This window comes from Mauremys mutica, chromosome 13 (genome assembly GCF_020497125.1).
Source record: "Mauremys mutica isolate MM-2020 ecotype Southern chromosome 13, ASM2049712v1, whole genome shotgun sequence".
Taxonomy (NCBI): domain Eukaryota; kingdom Metazoa; phylum Chordata; order Testudines; family Geoemydidae; genus Mauremys; species Mauremys mutica.
In genome coordinates, this window is record NC_059084.1 from 46,868,091 (window position 1) to 46,889,598 (window position 21,508).

At 62.9% G+C, this 21,508-nt stretch overlaps 1 protein-coding gene across 1 annotated transcript; it reads left to right on the plus strand.

The window, feature by feature from the left end:
- The first annotated feature begins 1,974 nt into the window (after positions 1-1,974).
- On the plus strand, positions 1,975-21,427 carry NGDN (neuroguidin). The gene is given in 12 exon segments (XM_044984882.1): positions 1,975-2,085; positions 15,077-15,316; positions 16,015-16,074; positions 16,160-16,231; positions 17,389-17,526; positions 18,052-18,136; positions 18,220-18,272; positions 18,642-18,753; positions 19,988-20,156; positions 20,619-20,775; positions 20,852-20,909; positions 21,322-21,427. Coding segments are annotated over 12 exon segments (1,272 nt in total). The 3' UTR covers positions 21,339-21,427.
- Positions 21,428-21,508: the final 81 nt, after the last annotated feature.

Here is a 21,508-nt window from a genome sequence, read left to right on the forward strand (position 1 = left end):
AGACGGAAACGGAGAAGCTTTTCCCGGGCCGCGTTCCCTGCCCGCAGAGCCATGTTGTGACCACAAGGGCATCGCAGACTGTGTGTGTTGTCCGCAGACGCGCTGTGGGCTGCGCCCGGATTCGCGGCACCGGCGCCCAGGCGCTGTCTGATTTCCCGCCTCCACGTCTCGATCGATTGGTGCTGCCTCAGTTAACATGCCGCCGAGTCAGTGCCCTCCCCGGCGGCTCGGAGCGCGTATCCTCCCTGCCGGCTGGCGGCTCGGGGCACGGTCGCTGAGCGCCTGGCTGGGCCCGGAGTCGTTCGGCCGATGGCAAGGCCGACCTTGCGAGCTGCCCCAGCCGAGCGGTGGGTAAGATTTCGTCCTGCTCCTTCAGACTGTGCTACCGAGGGACAGCCGAGAACGGCGACACTGGCTCAGGCCAAAGGTCCATCCAGCCCAGTGTCCTGTCTCCCGCCAGCGGCCAGTGCCAGGTGCCCCGGAGGGGACGAAGAGCCAGGAATCATCAAGTGATTCGTTCCGTCGCCCTGGCCCAGCTTCCGGCACACGGAGGCTGCGGGACACCTTTGGTGTGGAGCAGTTCCTGGATCAATGCTTCACTCGCCCGGATATTTGCATGTAGATGAGAGAGAGAGAGTACAAAGCTTCCCAGTGTGGAGGCGCAGAGAGACGCTGTGACGGGCTGGATCACGGAGACGCCCTTGATGTGCTGAGACCACCTCTGAGCCGTTTTCCCTGCCAGCCTGGGACTGCAGTGCCCTGCCCGGTTGTGCCAGACCCACCAGCCTGCTGCAACACCGGCCCAGCTCTGAACCACCCCCCCGAAAGCTGCAGGCTTAACTGAAAACAGCTTAAGAAGCGCTCCTGTCTCCAGCACCCAGACACCCAGCTCCCAATGGGTCCGTTATAAGCTTTATCCAGGGTAAACTCATACACTGGTCACCCTCTGTAACACTGATAGAGAGAGATGCACAGAGTATTAATACACACTCTGAGTTAATTCATAAGGAAAAAGTGATTTTATGAAATACAGAAAGTGGGATTGACGTGGTGGTTCCAAGCAGTAACAGACAGAACAAAGTGAATTACCAAAGTGAATAAAATAAAACCTGCACGTCTAAGCCTAATAGAGTAAAAATAACTGAATACAGATAAGATCTCCCCCTCAGAGATGCTCCAATAAGCTTCTATCACAGACTGGAGACGGCTTCCTAGTCTGAGCCAGATCCTCTCCCCTGGTCCAGCCCTTGTTCCTGCTCAGGGGGTAACTAGGAGATTCCTCACGTCTGCAGCCCCCTTGTTCTGTTCCACCCACTTATCTAGCTTTTGCACAAGGCGGGAATCCTCTGTCCCTCTCTGGGTCCCCCCCACACTCCTTCTCAATGGAAAAGCACCAGGTTAAAGCTGGATTCCAGTTCAGGTGACATGATCACATGTCACTGCAAGTCTTCATTGCCCACTTGCCAGCACACACGGATACAGGAAGACTCACAAGCAAACAGAGCCATCTACAGTCTATTGTCCTGGTTAACGGGAGTCATCGAGATTCCAAACCACCATTAATGGCCCACACTTTGCATAATGACAATAGGCCCTCGGAGTGATATTTCATATTCCTAGTTTCAGATGCAAGAGTGGTACATTTATACAAACAGGATGATCACACTCAGTAGATTCCAAGCTTTGTAATGATGCCTTACAAGAGACCTTTTGCATGAAGCATATTCCAGTTACATTCTATTCACGCGCGTTAGCATATTCTCATAAAATCCTCGAGAGGGACCGTCACAGACGCCATTTGAAGAGCCATGGAGGGCTTGCTCTAGCCTTGTAGACCAAGAAGACTAGGAGCAAGGACATGTCCTTTCTTCACCCATTCGTGATTGGAAGCAGGTCTGTTAGAGCGCCAGCCACACCAACTCTTCCAACCAAGCCTTCGTGGCACTGCCGACTGCTGTTAAGAAATTTGTCTGGATGTCCAAATTTCGCAAGGACTTTCCAGACGGCAGTGGGGTTGACCATGTCAAAAGCTTAGACCAGGAACGACGATGTACAAAGGTTGAGGCTGTGCGCGATATTTTTCCGGTACTTGTCGAAGGATGCAAATCACGTCAACAGTGCTCCGGGGATCAGAAGCTGTATCCAAGCAAGAATCTTACCAGCCGTGAGGAGGAAGCAGATGCCGCGGCAGTTACCACAGTTGCTATTTGAGCTTTTGTGCTTATGGATCGTGATAATTTTGGCCTCTTTCAATTGCTGCGGTGTGACTTCTTGAAGCCAGAGACACATGAGAAGAATGCACAGAGCCCGTCAAAGAGAAGGTTTCCTCTGAGTTTCAAAACTTCAGCTGAAAGAGCACCGTGCCCAGGAGATTTGTTATTTTTCATGGCTTGGATGGCCTTCAAACACCACAGCTTGCATGGGTGGATCTGCACGTGTGTAAGATGCAGGCTTTTGTGGGCGTTATTCAGTGACTCAGAGACAGCAGAGAGACGATTAAGTGCTTCCCAAAAGTGCTCATGCCACCGTTGGCGGACGGCAGTGCGATCCATTATAAAAAGTTTGCCATCTGACTTGTTAGCGGCATCAAGGCAGATCGGGTAGGGCTGTACACAGCTTTTACCACATCACAGAAGCTTCTGGAGTCACTTTTTCCCACAAGGACCTGCAGTTCCTCCACTCTGCAGGCAAGCCACGTTTTGCATTTGGCGGCGTTTGTGCTGAAGCGTTCCACAAGCTACTGCCTATCTGGCCCTTTTCGACTCGGAGAACGGGTCAGCTAAGAGCACATCACATCCTTGCTGTTTGGCATCAAGGAGAGTCGATATTTCAGGATCGTGATCAGCAAACCAGTCTGCGTGACGGCGTTTCTTATATCCAGCGCAGTCCACAACACTATTCTAGATTGTAGCATGCATTTGGCAGATGCCTCAGCACTGATTGTTGGACGAGTTTCCAAAATCGCAGCTGAAAATTGTTTGGCGTCAACAGATCTTACAACCAGGCAACAGTCAGACGCTTAGCGGGCTGGTTTGTGCATTTCTGGCCAAATACAAAGGGAGAACTCCAGCTGAACAAGATGCTGGGCCGTTCACCGATCAGCTCCGGACAATACTCGGGTTATACTCCCAAGGGTGCTGGCAAAACAGGGGCCAGCTCAAGCCAAAACCGGTCTCAGCTGAACCCCGACGAATAGCTGGACCCAGTCTGGCTCAACCTGTATGTTTATTAGAGTTCTAAAACCGTGCGAAGTGTCTAGACTTTATGAAATGCTCGTGAGTTGCCACCTGCACTAATCTCACTTACAGCCCTGTAGCCCACGCTATAAGGTAATGCAGGGTTTGCACTGGAACTTTGGACACCAGCCGACATGAGAGAAGCATTCGCAAGCATTAAATACTAGCTGCCAGCAGGAGGCGATATGTCTTGCCCGACGGAAAATGGCCCGTCAACCCCAGATGAACCACAGTGGAACATCAGAAGACCAATGATTTTGTGGATTGCTTCCCCCACCCTATGAAGAGGAGCCGTGCAACTGACTTCTTCCCGACAGCTAAATCTGCAACTCAAGCCGGCAGGAAAGGAATAAAAAGCCCTACCAAGGGGGAGCTGCTTTGCGTCTCAGGGGAGAGGATTGCTAAGCATAAGAAACAGATCCCAGGATTAGCCCCAAAAGACACATTTGCTCAGGGCCTGTCTACGCTACAAAATTAAGACGACCTAACTGACGTTGGCAGACAGCTGCCGCAGTAGTGACATCACTTGTGGTGTCTACACTCTGCTCCTTGTGTCGGCGGCGTGCGTCCTCACCGGGGGCACTGATCCCGAGTGGACTGTCGGCGCTGAAAGCCAGTAACAGCCAATTTTATGGGAGCAAAATTTTAGTGTAGACACGTCCGTGGATAAGCTGACGTAAATTGCCTTGCGGCGATCCAATCTGTTGTGTAGACCAGACCTTATTATAGATGCGTCTGTTCATCTTTTGAAACGTAAGCCTGTAACTCATTTGTATGTGTGTTTCCCTGCTTTAACCTTGTCAATAACTCTCCGATTTCCTCTTGCTAGGTAAGAAACCTTTCACCACTTTATTATATGATTGGCGACAAGCCTTGTCTCTGAGGTGAGATCGAAGGGCCAGTTGATCTGGGGTCAGCAACAGGTCCTTTGGGAGTGGGAGTAACATGACTATGGTTTCAGAGTGGTAACCGTGTGAGTCTACCAGCAAAACCAACGAGGAGTCCTTGTGGCACCTTAGAGACTAACAAATGTATTTGGGCAGAAGCTTTCGTGGGCTACAACCCACTTCACCAGATGCCTGGAGTGGAAAATACAGGAGCAGGTAGATATATTACAGCACATGAAAAGCTGGGAGTTGCCTTACCAAGCGGGGGGTCAGTGCTAACGAGGCCAAATCAATCAGGGTGGATGGGGCCCATTCCCAGCAGTTGACGTGAAGGTGTGAGTAGCAACAGAGGGAAAATGACTTTTTGTAGTGACCCAGCTGCTTCCAGTCTTTATTCAGGCTTAATTGGATGGTGTCAAGTTTGCAAATTAATTCCAGTCCTGCAGCTTCTCGTTGGAGTCTGGTTTTGAAGTTCTTTTGTGGCAGAATGGCAACTTTTCAGTCTGTTACTGAGTGTCCAGGGAGACTGAAGTGCTCTCCTACTGGCTTTTGTATGTTACAATTCTTGATGTCTGATTTGTGTCCATTTATTCTTTTGCACAGAGCAGGGTTTCTCAAACAGGGAAAGCCCCTGGCGGGCCGGACCAGGCCGGGCCGGTGTGTTTACCTGCCCCGTCTGCAGGTCCGGTCGATTGCAGCAGGTAGGTAAGAAGAGCGGTCAGTAGGTTTCTGGTATAGGGTGGGGTTTATGTGACCATCGCTTATTTGCACTGTAGCATCCAGGAAGTGGATTTCTTGTGTGGACTGAATATTGACTATTGTTGTGATTTTTGGTATACGGGACCATCGATCCTGACAAGCTTGACAAGGGAGACCGGAGTGCCCACGGGGACTGAGTGTGACTCCAGGGTTCGGCTGTTACGCACTTGAGACGTGGGTGGTGACATCTAAGCACAGTAGAACCCCATTTATCCGACCCTCCGTTATCCGGTTCTCTGCATGACACGAACAACCTCTGACTCCAGGCCCAGAAGCAGGCGACTTCTCCTGTGGCCACTAGATGGCGCTGCAGCACGGCACTTGCCCATTCTCCGGCTTAACCGTCCAATCTAGGCCGGGTCCCAACGAGATGGGGTAACCGGGGTTCTGCTGTGTAGCACTCACAGCCGATTGGGGGCGTCTGCCCCGCTTCCCGAGAGTCTGCCCTGAGGTCGGTTCTCATTGCAGGTCAACCGGACCCTCCCAGCTCGTAGGTCCCGCTGTCAAACCAACCCATAGTCAACTGGATGCCAACGATGCAAGCGAGTGTTCGGATATAGATATTCCGGCCTGTCTGCAAAGGCCTTTAAGCATTTAGGTGTATTCTTCTCACTTAGCTAGTCATAGAGGTATAAAAGAAAGAATTAAAAATCACTGCCTGTGTAGTGGCCTTCTCTTGCTGTGACAGTCTGAGGCCTGGTTCTTTAGCAGCCATAAACTGGGAAGTGTACGGTCACGTCCTCATGTTCCAAACTAGTCATATTAAAATCAGGCAATCTGGGGCTGTTAGGAAGGTGATTCAACCTATCACCTCCAGAGAAAGGGAAGAGCCTAGAAATTTAGTTTAATAGTTTTCTGTCTGGTAAAAACTCACTCATCAACAGACACAGCTGGAGAACCCTTCTGTCTGTGTAGCTGTAGTTGTAAAACCCTTCTGTCTGCGTAGATGTAGTTGTGAAATCCTCACTTCTGTATTGTTTTGTAGGTTTATTTGCATGGGTCTCTGTCTGGTTCTGTGATTGTTTCTGTCTGCTGTATCATTAATTTTTGAACTAATTAAGGTGGTGGGATATAATTGGTTAGCTAATCATGTTACAATACATTAGGATTGGTTAGGTAAATTTTAGTAGAATGCCTGGTTAAGGTATAGCTGAAAATATTACTATATAAATTAGGGGCAAACAGGAAGTAAGTTGAAATTTGAAAATAAGGAAAAGGAACTTGAATTGAAGCTTGCTGGAAGTTCACCCCAATAAACATCGAATTGGTTGCACCTTCGGACTTCGGGTCCTGTTGCTCTCTGTTCACGCGAGAAGGCCCAGGGAAGGGGAAAAGTGAAGGAATAAGCTCTCTAACAGCGAGGGCACGTCCAGGTCGGCTTGTATTTGTCGGGGAGCCAAAGGCCAGCGTTTGTGATAAGTAATTGGGGCCCAACGCAGGCCATCAGCAGAAGTCTGCCATTACCGTTCATCTTGCCATGTCTGCCACGTAGGCAACGCCACGCAGAATGGTGAAAGTCACTGAGGCGAATCCTCTCATTTTCATGGGGAGTCAACGAAACAAGATCTTTTAGTTTGGAGCAAAATGGCTCCTCCCCCTCATTAGGGTTAGTCATTGTCAGGCACAGGCACTGTTCAGTCGGAGCATCATTGATCTGTCATTTAGTCTAGGGGTTCTCAACCACGGGTACATGTACCCCGGGGGGCACGCAGGGTTCTTCCAGGGGGTACATCAGCTCAGCTGGGATTTGCCTGGTTGTAAACAGGCTGCAGAAGAAGCAGGAGCGAAGTCAGGACACACCAGGATTTCACACAGACAATGACTTGTTTATGCTGCTCTATCTACTACATCAGTGGTTCTCAAACTGCGAGTTGCGACCCCAAAGCGAGTTGCGAGTTCGTTTTTATGGGCTGGCGTTAGACTCACTGGGGTCCAGTGCAGATAGTCGAAGCCCGAGCAATTTAGCTTTGCCTCGCTTGGCACGCCCCTAAGTCCGGCCTCGAGAGTCGGAATAGAGTCGGTGTGGAGAAAAACTTGGTTGTTGCTGTCGTTTCACCGCCTCCCAGAACGCCAGGGCTCACAAGTGAAAACCAGGGTCATGGATCACACGGAAATGGAAGCACCATATGTACAGTCCAGTCGATTGCTTTTATAACTAGATGGTACCAATGAGAGAGTCAGCAATCTGTCAGTACCAGTGCGCTGGGACAATTCTGAATGTTTACGCCTGATGTTGTAAGCGAGTCGTTTTTACATGAGGTGAAACTTGGGGTATGTAAGACAAATCAGACTCCTGAAAGGGGGCCGGCAGTCTGGGAAGGTTGAGAGCCCTGCGATGAGGACAGACGACTAGACTAGACGACCACTTGAGGTCCCTTCCAGTCCTGCGGTTTATCCCGATGGGCAGGTCCCTTCCAGCCCCTGCGGTTTATCCCGACGGGCAGGTCCCTTCCAGCCCCTGCGGTTTATCCCGACGGGCAGGTCCCTTCCCGTCCCTGCGGTTTATCCCCACGGGCAGGTCCCTTCTCGTCCCTGCGGTTTATCCCGACGGGCAGGTCCCTTCCCGTCCCTGCGGTTTATCCCGACGGGCAGGTCCCTTCCAGCCCCTGCGGTTTATCCCCACGGGCAGGTCCCTTCCCGTCCCTGCGGTTTATCCCCACGGGCAGGTCCCTTCCCGTCCCTGCGGTTTATCCCGACGGGCAGGTCCCTTCCCGTCCCTGCGGTTTATCCCCACGGGCAGGTCCCTTCCAGCCCCTGCGGTTTATCCCGACGGGCAGGTCCCTTCCAGCCCCTGCGGTTTATCCCGACGGGCAGGTCCCTTCCAGCCCCTGCGGTTTATCCCGACGGGCAGGTCCCTTCCAGTCCCTGCGGTTTATCCCGACGGGCAGGTCCCTTCCAGCCCCTGCGGTTTATCCCGACGGGCAGGTCCCTTCCAGTCCTGCGGTTTATCCCGACGGGCAGGTCCCTTCCCGTCCCTGCGGTTTATCCCCATGGGCAGGTCCCTTCCCGTCCCTGCGGTTTATCCCGACGGGCAGGTCCCTTCCAGTCCCTGCGGTTTATCCCGACGGGCAGGTCCCTTCCCGTCCCTGCGGTTTATCCCCATGGGCAGGTCCCTTCCCGTCCCTGCGGTTTATCCCGACGGGCAGGTCCCTTCCCGTCCCTGCGGTTTATCCCGACGGGCAGGTCCCTTCCAGCCCCTGCGGTTTATCCCGACGGGCAGGTCCCTTCCAGCCCCTGCGGTTTATCCCGACGGGCAGGTCCCTTCCAGCCCCTGCGGTTTATCCCGACGGGCAGGTCCCTTCCCGTCCCTGCGGTTTATCCCGACGGGCAGGTCCCTTCCCGTCCCTGCGGTTTATCCCCACGGGCAGGTCCCTTCCAGTCCCTGCGGTTTATCCCCACGGGCAGGTCCCTTCCAGCCCCTGCGGTTTATCCCCACGGGCAGGTCCCTTCCAGTCCCTGCGGTTTATCCCGACGGGCAGGTCCCTTCCCGTCCCTGCGGTTTATCCCCATGGGCAGGTCCCTTCCCGTCCCTGCGGTTTATCCCGACGGGCAGGTCCCTTCCAGCCCCTGCGGTTTATCCCCACGGGCAGGTCCCTTCCCGTCCCTGCGGTTTATCCCCACGGGCAGGTCCCTTCCCGTCCCTGCGGTTTATCCCGACGGGCAGGTCCCTTCCAGCCCCTGCGGTTTATCCCCACGGGCAGGTCCCTTCCAGTCCCTGCGGTTTATCCCCACGGGCAGGTCCCTTCCCGTCCCTGCGGTTTATCCCGACGGGCAGGTCCCTTCCAGTCCCTGCGGTTTATCCCCACGGGCAGGTCCCTTCCCGTCCCTGCGGTTTATCCCCACGGGCAGGTCCCTTCCCGTCCCTGCGGTTTATCCCCACGGGCAGGTCCCTTCCAGTCCCTGCGGTTTATCCCCACGGGCAGGTCCCTTCCAGCCCCTGCGGTTTATCCCCACGGGCAGGTCCCTTCCAGTCCCTGCGGTTTATCCCCATGGGCAGGTCCCTTCCCGTCCCTGCGGTTTATCCCGACGGGCAGGTCCCTTCCCGTCCCTGCGGTTTATCCCCACGGGCAGGTCCCTTCCCGTCCCTGCGGTTTATCCCCATGGGCAGGTCCCTTCCAGTCCCTGCGGTTTATCCCGACGGGCAGGTCCCTTCCAGTCCCTGCGGTTTATCCCCACGGGCAGGTCCCTTCCCGTCCCTGCGGTTTATCCCCACGGGCAGGTCCCTTCCCGTCCCTGCGGTTTATCCCCACGGGCAGGTCCCTTCCAGTCCCTGCGGTTTATCCCCACGGGCAGGTCCCTTCCAGCCCCTGCGGTTTATCCCGACGGGCAGGTCCCTTCCAGTCCCTGCGGTTTATCCCCATGGGCAGGTCCCTTCCAGTCCCTGCGGTTTATCCCCACGGGCAGGTCCCTTCCCGTCCCTGCGGTTTATCCCCACGGGCAGGTCCCTTCCCGTCCCTGCGGTTTATCCCGACGGGCAGGTCCCTTCCAGCCCCTGCGGTTTATCCCGACGGGCAGGTCCCTTCCGGCCCCTGCGGTTTATCCCGACGGGCAGGTCCCTTCCAGTCCCTGCGGTTTATCCCGACGGGCAGGTCCCTTCCAGCCCCTGCGGTTTATCCCGACGGGCAGGTCCCTTCCCGTCCCTGCGGTTTATCCCCACGGGCAGGTCCCTTCCCGTCCCTGCGGTTTATCCCCACGGGCAGGTCCCTTCCCGTCCCTGCGGTTTATCCCGACGGGCAGGTCCCTTCCAGCCCCTGCGGTTTATCCCGACGGGCAGGTCCCTTCCCGTCCCTGCGGTTTATCCCGACGGGCAGGTCCCTTCCAGCCCCTGCGGTTTATCCCGACGGGCAGGTCCCTTCCAGCCCCTGCGGTTTATCCCGACGGGCAGGTCCCTTCCCGTCCCTGCGGTTTATCCCCATGGGCAGGTCCCTTCCAGCCCCTGCGGTTTATCCCGACGGGCAGGTCCCTTCCCGTCCCTGCGGTTTATCCCCACGGGCAGGTCCCTTCCCGTCCCTGCGGTTTATCCCCACGGGCAGGTCCCTTCCCGTCCCTGCGGTTTATCCCCATGGGCAGGTCCCTTCCAGCCCCTGCGGTTTATCCCCACGGGCAGGTCCCTTCCCGTCCCTGCGGTTTATCCCCACGGGCAGGTCCCTTCCAGCCCCTGCGGTTTATCCCCACGGGCAGGTCCCTTCCAGCCCCTGCGGTTTATCCCCACGGGCAGGTCCCTTCCCGTCCCTGCGGTTTATCCCGACGGGCAGGTCCCTTCCCGTCCCTGCGGTTTATCCCCATGGGCAGGTCCCTTCCAGCCCCTGCGGTTTATCCCGACGGGCAGGTCCCTTCCAGCCCCTGCGGTTTATCCCCACGGGCAGGTCCCTTCCAGTCCCTGCGGTTTATCCCCATGGGCAGGTCCCTTCCAGTCCCTGCGGTTTATCCCGACGGGCAGGTCCCTTCCAGCCCCTGCGGTTTATCCCGACGGGCAGGTCCCTTCCCGTCCCTGCGGTTTATCCCGACGGGCAGGTCCCTTCCAGTCCCTGCGGTTTATCCCGACGGGCAGGTCCCTTCCCGTCCCTGCGGTTTATCCCGACGGGCAGGTCCCTTCCCGTCCCTGCGGTTTATCCCGACGGGCAGGTCCCTTCCAGCCCCTGCGGTTTATCCCGACGGGCAGGTCCCTTCCTGTCCCTGCGGTTTATCCCGACGGGCAGGTCCCTTCCAGTCCCTGCGGTTTATCCCGACGGGCAGGTCCCTTCCAGTCCCTGCGGTTTATCCCGACGGGCAGGTCCCTTCCGGCCCCTGCGGTTTATCCCGACGGGCAGGTCCCTTCCCGTCCCTGCGGTTTATCCCGACGGGCAGGTCCCTTCCAGTCCCTGCGGTTTATCCCGACGGGCAGGTCCCTTCCAGTCCCTGCGGTTTATCCCCATGGGCAGGTCCCTTCCCGTCCCTGCGGTTTATCCCGACGGGCAGGTCCCTTCCAGCCCCTGCGGTTTATCCCCACGGGCAGGTCCCTTCCCGTCCCTGCGGTTTATCCCCACGGGCAGGTCCCTTCCAGCCCCTGCGGTTTATCCCGCTCTGAGTCTGCGGCGGGACCCTCGCTGGCTCCGCGTCTGCGGCGGGTCCCTTGCTGGCGCCGAGTCTGCGGCGGGTCCCTCGCTCGCTCTGAGTCTGCGGCGGGTCCCTCGCTCCCGTCTGCTCCTCACTCCATGTCCCCGGCCAGCCCCAAACTGACTCACCCTCCCGCCCCTCCTCCTCTGGGCTTTGTCCCTTCCCCGGCCAGGGGGTCACCTGATTCCTTTGTTCTCCAGCCCCTTTAGCTCTCACCTTGCAGGGGGGACGGGCCCAGCCATCAGACGCCAGGAGACAGAGTGTCGGCCAGTTACGTGCACTGGCCCTTTGCTCTGCACCAATCCCACCCCCATCCCACCCCCTAGAGACTAAGAAGTGGGGGGAGCTCGATGGCGCTCGCAGGCCGCACGTGGGAAGGTTTATGCAGCCACCTCAATACCCTGGGGTTCAACCTGGGACGGGGTCTTCTCCCAGCACTCCCGTCTGGGGGGCTGCGATTCGGGCTCTCTCGCTTAGGAGCCCCCCGCTTGCCCTTGGCCACCCCCTGCCCAGGTGTCTCTGTCTCCCGCCGCTCGGCACCCGCCCCTGGCACTGGCTGCAGCCAGGCCAGGGCAGAGGGCTCAGTAGACACCACAGATACGGTGCAGCTCTGTCCGGGCCTGCCCCATGGCCGGGCCTTTCTTCCTTGTGGCCACGGAGTTCTGCTCCCGGGGCAGCAGCTTCTCGCGTGGACACCCAGCGGGTGTCTCCCTCCCTGAGCATCGACCTGCGGCTGGGGAACACTGCAGAGGGCTTGGCACTGTCCGGGTTTACCATCCCTCCCGCCCTCTCAGCCCCGGGGGGCTGGCTACAGGCAGGCAGGTGTCCCGAGCCCTGCAGCCGCTCCCCCTGCCAGCCGGGTCGTTCGCATTTTCACTGACCATTTCCACCCCGGCCAATGGATTCAGATTCAAACCCTCGGCCGTCACCGGAGCAGGGCCTGGACCCTGTCCCAGAGACCCAGTCACCCCCCAACAGGGCCTCCCAGCCGATATCCTGGAGAACCCCAACGGCCGGCCAGCCCCACCCCTCCTGGGGCTGCACAGGGGTCCGGCCATAGGCAGGGCGAGGGGCTTCACCCCGGGGACCTTCACCCAGGTCACCCAGCCCCTCAGCATCTGCGGCTGCACCACCCCAGTTCTCTCTGTCCCGGGGTCCTGCCACCCCAGGCAGGTCTCCCCACTGACCCCCACCGTCCGCTCCCACTGGGGGTCCGAGGGGCCCGAGCCCAGGAGACTCCACGCAGACATACAGGCCGGGGCCAGGAGCGGGAGCCAGTCCAGCACCCCACCCATCCGGCTGACAGCGGCTATGGCCTGGGGCCCCAGCAAGGGAGCTGGATACGGGGCGTTTCCGCAGGGACCCCTGGCTCAATCACCCGCCTGCTCGAAGGCCGTGTGCTGGGCATCCACGTCCCCCCCTCCTTAACCAGGGGCAGCAGTTTAGTGTCGAGGTCCCCAGCAGAACTGGCAGCCCGGGGTCCATCCCCACTCACCCCGGGGCAGCCCCCTATGCCTCCCCGCTCCACCAGCGCCAGGCCAGGCTGCTGCTGCTTCTCCTGCAGCTTCTCCTCGGGCTCTCGCTGTCTCTCCCGGTCCTCTCGCTCGCTCAGGCTCTGCTCCCATCCCGATGGGGAACCCGATTGTGAAGCCCCTCGTCTGGCTGGGGACCAGACTCTCGGGGATGCCTGGCTGCTGCTCCAGCTGCTCCCAGATCCTCCTGTAGCTCCATGTGGGTCAGGAATCTGCTCCTCAGAGCGGCTCCAGCTGCACGATTACCTGGGCCTTGGGGAACTTCCCTCTGTGTGCACAGGGTCACAATGTCCCTCTTAAGGGGATGGTGATAGGCCACCACCGGGTCCATTTGGGGGGGCAGCGAGCCAGACCCCCACATCTGCTCCTCACTCCACGTCTCCAGCCAGCCCCAAACTGACTCACCCTCCAGCCCCTCCTCCTCTGGGCTTTGTCCCTTCCCCGGCCAGGGGGTCACCTGATTCCTTTGTTCTCCAGCACTTTTAGCTCTCACCTTGCAGGGGCGGGGCCCCGGCCATCAGTTGCCAGGAGACAGAGTGTCGGCCAGTTACGTGCACTGGCCCTTTGCTCTGCACCAATCACACCCCCATCCCACCCCCTAGAGACTTAAGAACTGCACAGGGGAAACTGAGGCACCCACACAGTATTCAGTGGAAACATTAAGAACAGTCGCACTTCATCACAGGGGCAGAGTCTGTGGGGCTAGTGGTTGGGGGGGGGGGAGCCAGGACTCCTGGGTTCTTGGGGGCGGGCTAGAGGGTGGGGGGGGCTGGGAGCCAGCACTCCTGGGTTTTCTGGGGGGGCTAGTGGTTGGGGGGGTGATGAAGTGGGAGATTTTCTTGTTTTGCCAATGGGTTGTATGCAGAGGGAGCGGGACTCAGTGTCCCCGGGTGTTACTGGTTTAACGAGGGGAGGGGAGAGGGAGTTCGTTGGGACACAGGACTGGAGAGGGAACTCGGGACCCCGGCCGATGGCCTGGGGGATGGAGACCCCAGCGACTGGTGCCCTGGGGACCCGGCTCAGGAGTCGCAGCCGGTTCTGGCCGGGGGGACAATGGGCCCCGGTGACCTGAGCAGCCGGTTCCAGCCAGAGGGGGGCTGAGAGGGGAGGAGACTCAGGCCCGGTTTACGCCCGTTTCCCTGGAGAGAAGCCAATGCACGGGGGGGGCTTGGGGCCGGGGGTATCGGAGGCCCCACTGGGAGCAGGGGGCTCGGGGCTGGAGGGGGCAGCAGGCAGAGCCCCCCTGGCTGCAGGGGGACTGGGCTGGGCTGAGGGAGGCCAGGCCGGGGAGTTTCCTGTGCTGGGTTCAATGCTCAATAAACCTCCTGTGTTACGCTGGGGAGAGTCGCTCCGGGCTGGAGACCAGGGGGCATCAGCCCCTTCGGGGGCAGAGGCCGGGGGGCCCCGAGCGAGGGGGCTCCCTGGGGGGCCCACGGCAGAGCCAGACACGCTGAGGCTCAGAGAGGGGCGGCTCCAGGGGTGGAGGGGCCTGACCCCGGGAGACAGGGCCCCCGAGAGGGGCTGTCGCACTGGCAGGCCCCCCCCCACGGACCGCGCAGAGCCATGATCTGATGAGGATGGGAGCCAGGACTCCTGGGTTCTCTGGGGGTGGCTAGTGGCGGGGGGGGGGGGGCTGGGAGCCAGGACTCCTGGGTTCTCTGGGGGTGGCTAGTGGTGGGGGGTGGGTGGGAGCCAGGACTCCTGGGTTCTCTGGGGGTGGCTAGTGGCGGGGGGTGGGTGGGAGCCAGGACTCCTGGGTTCTCTAGGGGTGGCTAGTGGCGGGGGGGGGGGCTGGGAGCCAGGACTCCTGGGTTCTCTGGGGGTGGCTAGTGGCGGGGGGTGGGTGGGAGCCAGGACTCCTGGGTTCTCTGGGGGTGGCTAGTGGCAGGGGGGGGGGGGCGGGGAGCCAGGACTCCTGGGTTCTCTGGGGGAGGCTAGTGGCGGGGGGGGGGCCAGGGAGCCAGGACTCCTGGGTTCTCTGGGGCAGACGAGTGGCGGGGGGGGGGCTGGGTGCCAGGACTCCTGGGTTCTCTGGGGGGTGGCTAGTGGCGGGGGGGGGGCTGGGAGCCAGGACTCCTGGGTTCTCTGGGGGTGGCTAGCAGGGGGGGGGGCTGGGAGCCAGGATGCCTGGGTTCTCTGGGGGTGGCTAGTGGCGGCGGGGGGGGGGGGGCTGGGAGCCAGGACTCCTGGGTTCTCTGGGGGTGGCTATTGGCGGAGGGGGGGGGGGGCTGGGAGCCAGGACTCCTGGGTTCTCTGGGGGTGGCTAGTGGCGGGGGGGGGGGGGGCTGGGAGCCAGGACTCTTGGATTCATGCGGGGCGGGGGGAAGATCAAACAAGACCCGCCTCCCCGCTGCCTGTTTTTCCCTCAGGCTCCATTCTTTAGGCTGCTAGGGCATCTCTCCCTCCCATTGGTCTCAATCCCTGTCAGTCACTCTCAGCCCGCCCCGCTCCCAGAGTATGATTGACCCGTTAAGGCTATATAGGAGGAGCCCGGGGGCTGATTGGCTTAAATTTAGTGCGCTGAGGCGGGCATGGTGCTATGATTGGTTGATTCCCCACCCTACAGGAGGCGGGGTTAAACTCATCAGGTGCCACGCCGCGATTGGCCGGGTCCGCGCTAACGAGGCGGAAATGAGCCCCTGATTGGTTCAATCAGCCGTCAGGAGGCGGGACCCTGGACGCCGATTGGTCGAAGCGGGCACCGAGGCGGAAGTGGCCAGAGCGCCCGGCGCCGCGTGTTTCACTGCCTGGGGAGGCCGGGATGGAGGAGGCGGCGGCGGCGGCGGCGCCCGCGCCCGGGCTGCGGGTGAGGGGGGATCTGGGTGTGGGGCACACGGGGGGGTGCACGGGGAGGGGGGTCCGGGTGTGGGGCACACGGGGGGGGCTGGGGATCCGGGGGGGGACACACGGGGGGGGGCTGGGGAAGGGGGTCCGGGTGTGGGGCACACGGGGGTGGGGGGCTGGGGGTGCACGTGGGAGGGGGGCTGGGGAAGGGGTCCCGGTGTGGGGCACACGGGGGGGGGAGGCTGGGGAAGGGGATCCGGGGCTGGGGCACACGGGGGGGGGGCTGGGGGTGCACGTGGGAGGGGGATCCGGTGTGGGGCACACGGAGGGGGGACTGGGGAAGGGGTCCCGGTGTGGGGCACACGGAGGGGGGGCTGGGGACGGGGTCCCGGTGTGGGGCACACGGGGGGGGCTGGGGATCCGGGGGTGGGACACACGGGGGTGGGGGGCTGGGGGTGCACGTGGGAGGGGGCTGGGGAAGGGGTCCCGGTGTGGGGCACACGGGGGGGGGAGGCTGGGGACGGGGCTCCGGGGCTGGGGCACACGGGGGGGGGGCTGGGGGTGCACGTGGGAGGGGTCCCGGTGTGGGGCACACGGAGGGGGGGCTGGGGAAGGGGTCCCGGTGTGGGGCACACGGAGGGGGGGCTGGGGGTGCACGGGGAGGGGGCCTGGCGGGGGGGGGAGCGGGGTGGCTCAGTTTAAAGTCTCCCCACCCTGCAGGAACAGCTGGTGTCCGACCTGCCCCCCGCGCTGGCCCTGCTGGGGTCACTCCAGGAGCAGGTGAGGGAGACCCCGACCCCCCCCCGATCCTAGATCATGCCCCCTCCCAGGGGAAAGGCCCCACTCACCCCCTCTTCCCCCCCAGGTTGTCGGGGTCACGGCCCATGTCCAGGGGCTGCTGCAGAGGGTCCGGGCCGGTGCCTTCCCCACAGAGAAGGTGAGAGCGTGGGGGGGGAGGGGACCTGCTGCGTCCTCTTCTCCCCTAGATGCCCCCGGGTGTCCCCCCATCCTGCCCCCACCCCTCCTCTCCCCTCTCCCGGGTGTCCCCCCCATCCCGCCCCGTCCCTCTCCCAGGGTGTCCCCCCATCCCTCCCCTGTCCCCCCGTCCCTCTCCCGGGTGTCCCCCCATCCTGCCCCCACCCCTCCTCTCCCCTACCCCAGGTGTGCCCCCCATCCCGCCCTGTCCCTCTCCCGGGTGTCCCCCCCATCCTGCCCCTGTCCCCCCCGTCCCTCTCCCGGGTGTCCCCCCCATCCCGCCCCGTCCCTCTCCCGGGGGTCCCCCCCATCCCGCCCCTGTCCCCCCCGTCCCTCTCCTGGGTGTCCCCCCATCCTGCCCCCACCCCTCCTCTCCCCTACCCCAGGTGTGCCCCCCATCTTGCCCCGTCCCCACCCCGTCCCTCTCCCGGGTGTCCCCCCCATCCCGCCCCTGTCCCCCCCGTCCCTCTCCCGGGTGTCCCCCCCCATCCCGCCCCTGTCCCCCCCGTCCCTCTCCCGGGTGTCCCCCCCATCCCGCCCCTGTCCCCCCGTCCCTCTCCCGGGTGTCCCCCCATCCCTCCCCTGTCCCCCCGTCCCTCTCCCGGGTGTCCCCCCCATCCCTCCCCTGTCCCTCTCCCAGGGTGTCCCCCCATCCCTCCCCTGTCCCCCCCGTCCCTCTCCTGGGTGTCCCCCCATCCTGCCCCCACCCCTCCTCTCCCCTACCCCAGGTGTGCCCCCCATCCCGCCCTGTCCCTCTCCCGGGTGTCCCCCCCATCCCGCCCCTCCCCGTCCCTCTCCCGGGTGTCCCCCCCTGTCCCCCCGTCCCTCTCCCGGGTGTCCCCCCATCCCTCCCCTGTCCCCCCGTCCCTCTCCCGGGTGTGCCCCCATCCCGCCCCCGTCCCCCTGTCCCTCTCCCGGGTGTGCCCCCATCCCGCCCCCTTCCCCCCCTCCCTCTCCCGGGTGTGCCCCCATCCCGCCCCCATCCCTCCTCTCCCCTACCCCAGGTGTCCCCCCGTCCCTCTCTCGGGTGTCCCCCCCATCCTGCCCCCACCCCTCCTCTCCCCTACCCCGGGTGTCCCCCCCCGATCCCGCCCCCCTTGACGCCTCTCCCTTCCGCAGGGGCTGAGTTTCCTGGAGCTGAAGGCCCAGCTGCTGCTCTTCTACCTGCAGGACCTGGCGCGGCTGGTGCTGGAGAAGAGCGGGGGCCGGTCCCTGGCGGCCCAGCCGGCCGTGCTGCGCCTGGCGGAGCTGCGCACGGTGGGCGGGGGGCTCCCGGGGTATCTCCAGGAGGGGGGTGGGGTCCAGTGGCTAGAGCGGGGGGCAGGGCTGGGAGCCAGGACTCCTGGGTTCTATCCTGGCTGGGAGGGGAGGGGGGGCTAGTGGTTAGAGCAGAGGGGTCTGGGAGCCAGGACTCCTGGGTTCTATCCCTGGCTCGGGGGAGGGGGAGGAGGGCTAGTGGTTAGAGCAGAGGGGTCTGGGAGCCAGGACTCCTGGGTTCTATCCCTGGCTCGGGGGAGGGGGAGGAGGGCTAGTGGTTAGAGCAGAGGGGTCTGAGAGCCAGGACTCCTGGGTTCTATTCCTGGCTGGGAGGGGAGGGGGGGCTAGTGGTTAGAGCAGAGGGGTCTGGGAGCCAGGACTCCTGGGTTCTATCCCTGGCTCGGGGGGGGGAGGAGGGCTAGTGGTTAGAGCAGAGGGGTCTGAGAGCCTGAACCCCTGGGTGTGGTGAGTGGTTCTTGGGGGGCAGGGTCTCCCCACGTCTGACCCCTCCACCCCCCCCCCCAGGTGTTGGAGAAGATGCGCCCCATTGAGCACAAACTCCGGTACCAGGTTGACAAGCTGGTGAAGGCGGCTGTGACGGGCGCTGTGGGTGAGTTGGGGGCACTGAGGGGGGTGGGCGGGGGTGACCGGGCCCCTGCTGACCATGCCCCCCCCGGGGCGCTCTCGTTGCAGGAGACGACAATCCGCTGAGATTCAAACCAGACCCCGGGAACATGATGAGCAAGGTGAGGGGGAGGGGCAGGACTCCTGGGTTCCATCCCCAGCTCTGGGACAGGAGTGGGGTCTAGTGGTTAGAGTGGGGAGGGGCTGGGAGCCAGGACTCCTGGGTTCTCTCCCCAGCTCTGGGACAGGAGTGGGGTCTAGTGGTTAGAGTGGGGAGGGGCTGGGAGCCAGGACTCCTGGGTTCTCTCCCTAGCTCTGGGACAGGAGTGGGGTCTAGTGGTTAGAGCGGGGAGGGGCTGGGAGCCAGGACTCCTGGGCTCTGTCCTGACTCTGGAAGGAGGAATGGGGTTCCCCACATTCCCCTGGGCTCGGCCTGCGTTGGGGGGCAGGGGGGGCAGCCTTTGATTGACAGGCTGTTTTCTCTCGGGCAGCTGAGTGACGAGGAGGCGGACGGCCCTGAAGGCAAAGCTGCCGGGAAGAAGCCCCTGGGCAAAGGAGGGGACCGGAAATACGTCCCGCCCCGGCTGGTCCCGGTGCATTATGGTACGTGCTGGGAGCCCGGCCCCCTGGGTTCTAGCCCCAGCTTTAGAAAGACAGCGGGGTTTGTATAACCAGCCCCCACGCCCCACCCCAGAGGTGGCTGCGTCTCAGCGCCGGGTGAGGGGTCCCCCTATACTCAGCCCCCGCGTCCCACCCCAGAGGTGGCCGCATCTCAGCACTGGGTGAGGGGTCCCCCTCTACTCAGCCCCCGCGCCCCAGCCCAGAGGTGGCCGCATCTCAGCGCCGGGTGAGGGGTCCCCCTATACGCAGGCCCCGCGCCCCAGCCCAGAGGGGGCCGCGTCTCAGCGCCGGGTGAGGGGTCCCCCTATACTCAGCCCCTGCACCCCACCCCAGAGGTGGCCGCGTCTCAGCGCCGGGTGAGGGGTCCCCCTATACGCAGGCCCCGCGCCCCAGCCCAGAGGGGGCCGCGTCTCAGCGCCGGGTGAGGGGTCCCCCTATACTCAGCCCCTGCACCCCACCCCAGAGGTGGCCGCGTCTCAGCGCTGGGTGAGGGGTCCCCCTATACGCAGCCCCCGCGTCCCACCCCAGAGGTGGCCGCGTCTCAGCGCCGGGTGAGGGGTCCCCCTCTACTCTGCCCCCGCGCCCCACCCCAGAGGGGGCCACATCTCAGCACCGGGTGAGGAGTCCCCCTATACGCAGCCCCCGCGCCCCACCCCAGAGGTGGCCGCGTCTCAGCGCCGGGTGAGGGGTCCCCCTATACGCAGCCCCCGCGCCCCACCCCAGAGGGGGCCGCGTCTCAGCGCCGGGTGAGGGGTCCCCCTATACGCAGCCCCCGCGCCCCACCCCAGAGGGGGCCGCGTCTCAGCGCCGGGTGAGGGGTCCCCCTCTACTCCGCCCCCCCACCCCAGAGGTGGCTGCGTCTCAGCGCCGGGTGAGGGGTCCCCCTATACTCAGCCCCCGCCTCCCACCCCAGAGGTGGCCGCGTCTCAGCGCCGGGTGAGGGGTCCCCCTCTACTCTGCCCCCGCGTCCCACCCCAGAGGTGGCCACGTCTCAGCGCCGGGTGAGGGGTCCCCCTCTACTCTGCCCCCGCGTCCCACCCCAGAGGTGGCCACGTCTCAGCGCCGGGTGAGGGGTCCCCCTCTACTCTGCCCCCGCGTCCCACCCCAGAGGTGGCCGCGTCTCAGCGCCGGGTGAGGGGTCCCCCTATACGCAGCCCCCGCGCCCCACCCCAGAGGTGGCCGCGTCTCTATCTGTCCCCCTTCCTCCCCCCCGTAGATGAGACGGCGGCCGAGCGGGAGAAGAAGGCCCTGGAGCGGGCGAAGAAGCGAGCGCTGAGCAGCTCCGTCATTTGGGAGCTGAAAGAGCAGTTCTCGGAGGCGCCGGAGGAAATCCGCGAGGGGCGCTACCAGCACGCGACCAGGCAGAGCCAGGAGGATGAGCACAGGCGAGTGCGGCTAGTGGTTAGAGCGGGGGGGGGGCTGGGAGCCAGGACTCCTGGGGTCTGTCCCTGGCTCGGGGGGGGGCAGAGGGGAGTGGGGGTGAGCGGTTAGAGCGGGGGGGGAGTGGGGGTGAGCGGTTAGAGCGGGGGAGGGAGTGGGGGTGAGTGGTTAGAGCGGGGGGGGCTGGGAGCCAGGACTCCTGGGGTCTGTCCCTGGCTCGGGGGGGGGGGCCGTGGGCAGTGGGGGCGAGTGGTTAGAGCGGGGGGGGCAGAGAGGAGTGGGGGCGAGTGGTTAGAGCGGGGGGGGCAGAGGGGAGTGGGGGCGAGTGGTTAGAGCGGGGGGGGCAGTGGGGGCGAGTGGTTAGAGCGGGGGGGGGCTGGGAGCCAGGACTCCTGGGTTCTCTCCTGGCTCGGGGGGGGGCAGAGGGCAGTGGGGGGCGAGTGGTCAGAGCGGCCCCGTCGCTGCAGGACGCGCTACGAGGAGGACATGCTGGTGAGGCTGAACGTGAGCCGGCAGGACAAGGCCCGGCGGCGCCGGGTGGCCGCGCTGGGGGCCCAGCTCCACTCCGTGACCCACTTTGGCGACATCAGCGCCCTGAGCGGGGCAGCGCCCCCCACTGGAGAGGTGAGGCGGCAGCGCGGAGCGAGGGGGGGGAGGGGGGGCTGAGCCTCCCCCGCTAATGGTCTCCGTTCCCTGCCAGGCTCTGAGCCCCCAGCGCAAGAGGAGGAAGACGAGTGCGAAGAGGGGAAGGCAGAAGGGTGAGTGGAAGGGGAGCCCCCACCTTGGGGAGCCCCTCCAGAGCCGGGGGGGGGGCGTCCCACATTGAACAGCCCGAGGCGCGGCTAGAACCAGCTGGGAGGCCCGGCACCCGGCTCCGGGAGGGGGGGCTGGTGGTTAGAGCTGGGTGGGGGGCGCACAGGAAGCCAGGACACCGGGGTTCTCTCCCAGCTCCGGGAGGGGAGTGGGGGCTGGTGGTTAGAGCTGGGTGGGGGGCGCACAGGAAGCCAGGACACCGGGGTTCTCTCCCAGCTCCGGGAGGGGAGTGGGGGCTGGTGGTTAGAGTTGGGGGAGGGGGGGGCAGGACGCCAGGGTTCTCTCCCAGCTCCGGGAGGGGAGTGGGGGCTGGGATCTGTCACTCGTCCGCGCTCCCTTATTCGCTTTCCTTTGTAGGTTTCCGGAGGCGATAACGGCGCAATGTTGCCCCCCATGGAGTGACCCCCCCCAGCAACTCTCCCCTGTGCACAGTTTAGCCAATAAAATCGAGCCTCTGAACATGTCTCTTGGTCCAAGTGTCCACTAGGGGGCGCCGTGCCCTGGGGCCCATCCCCAGCCAGTCAATAGGGGGCGCTGGGGCTGT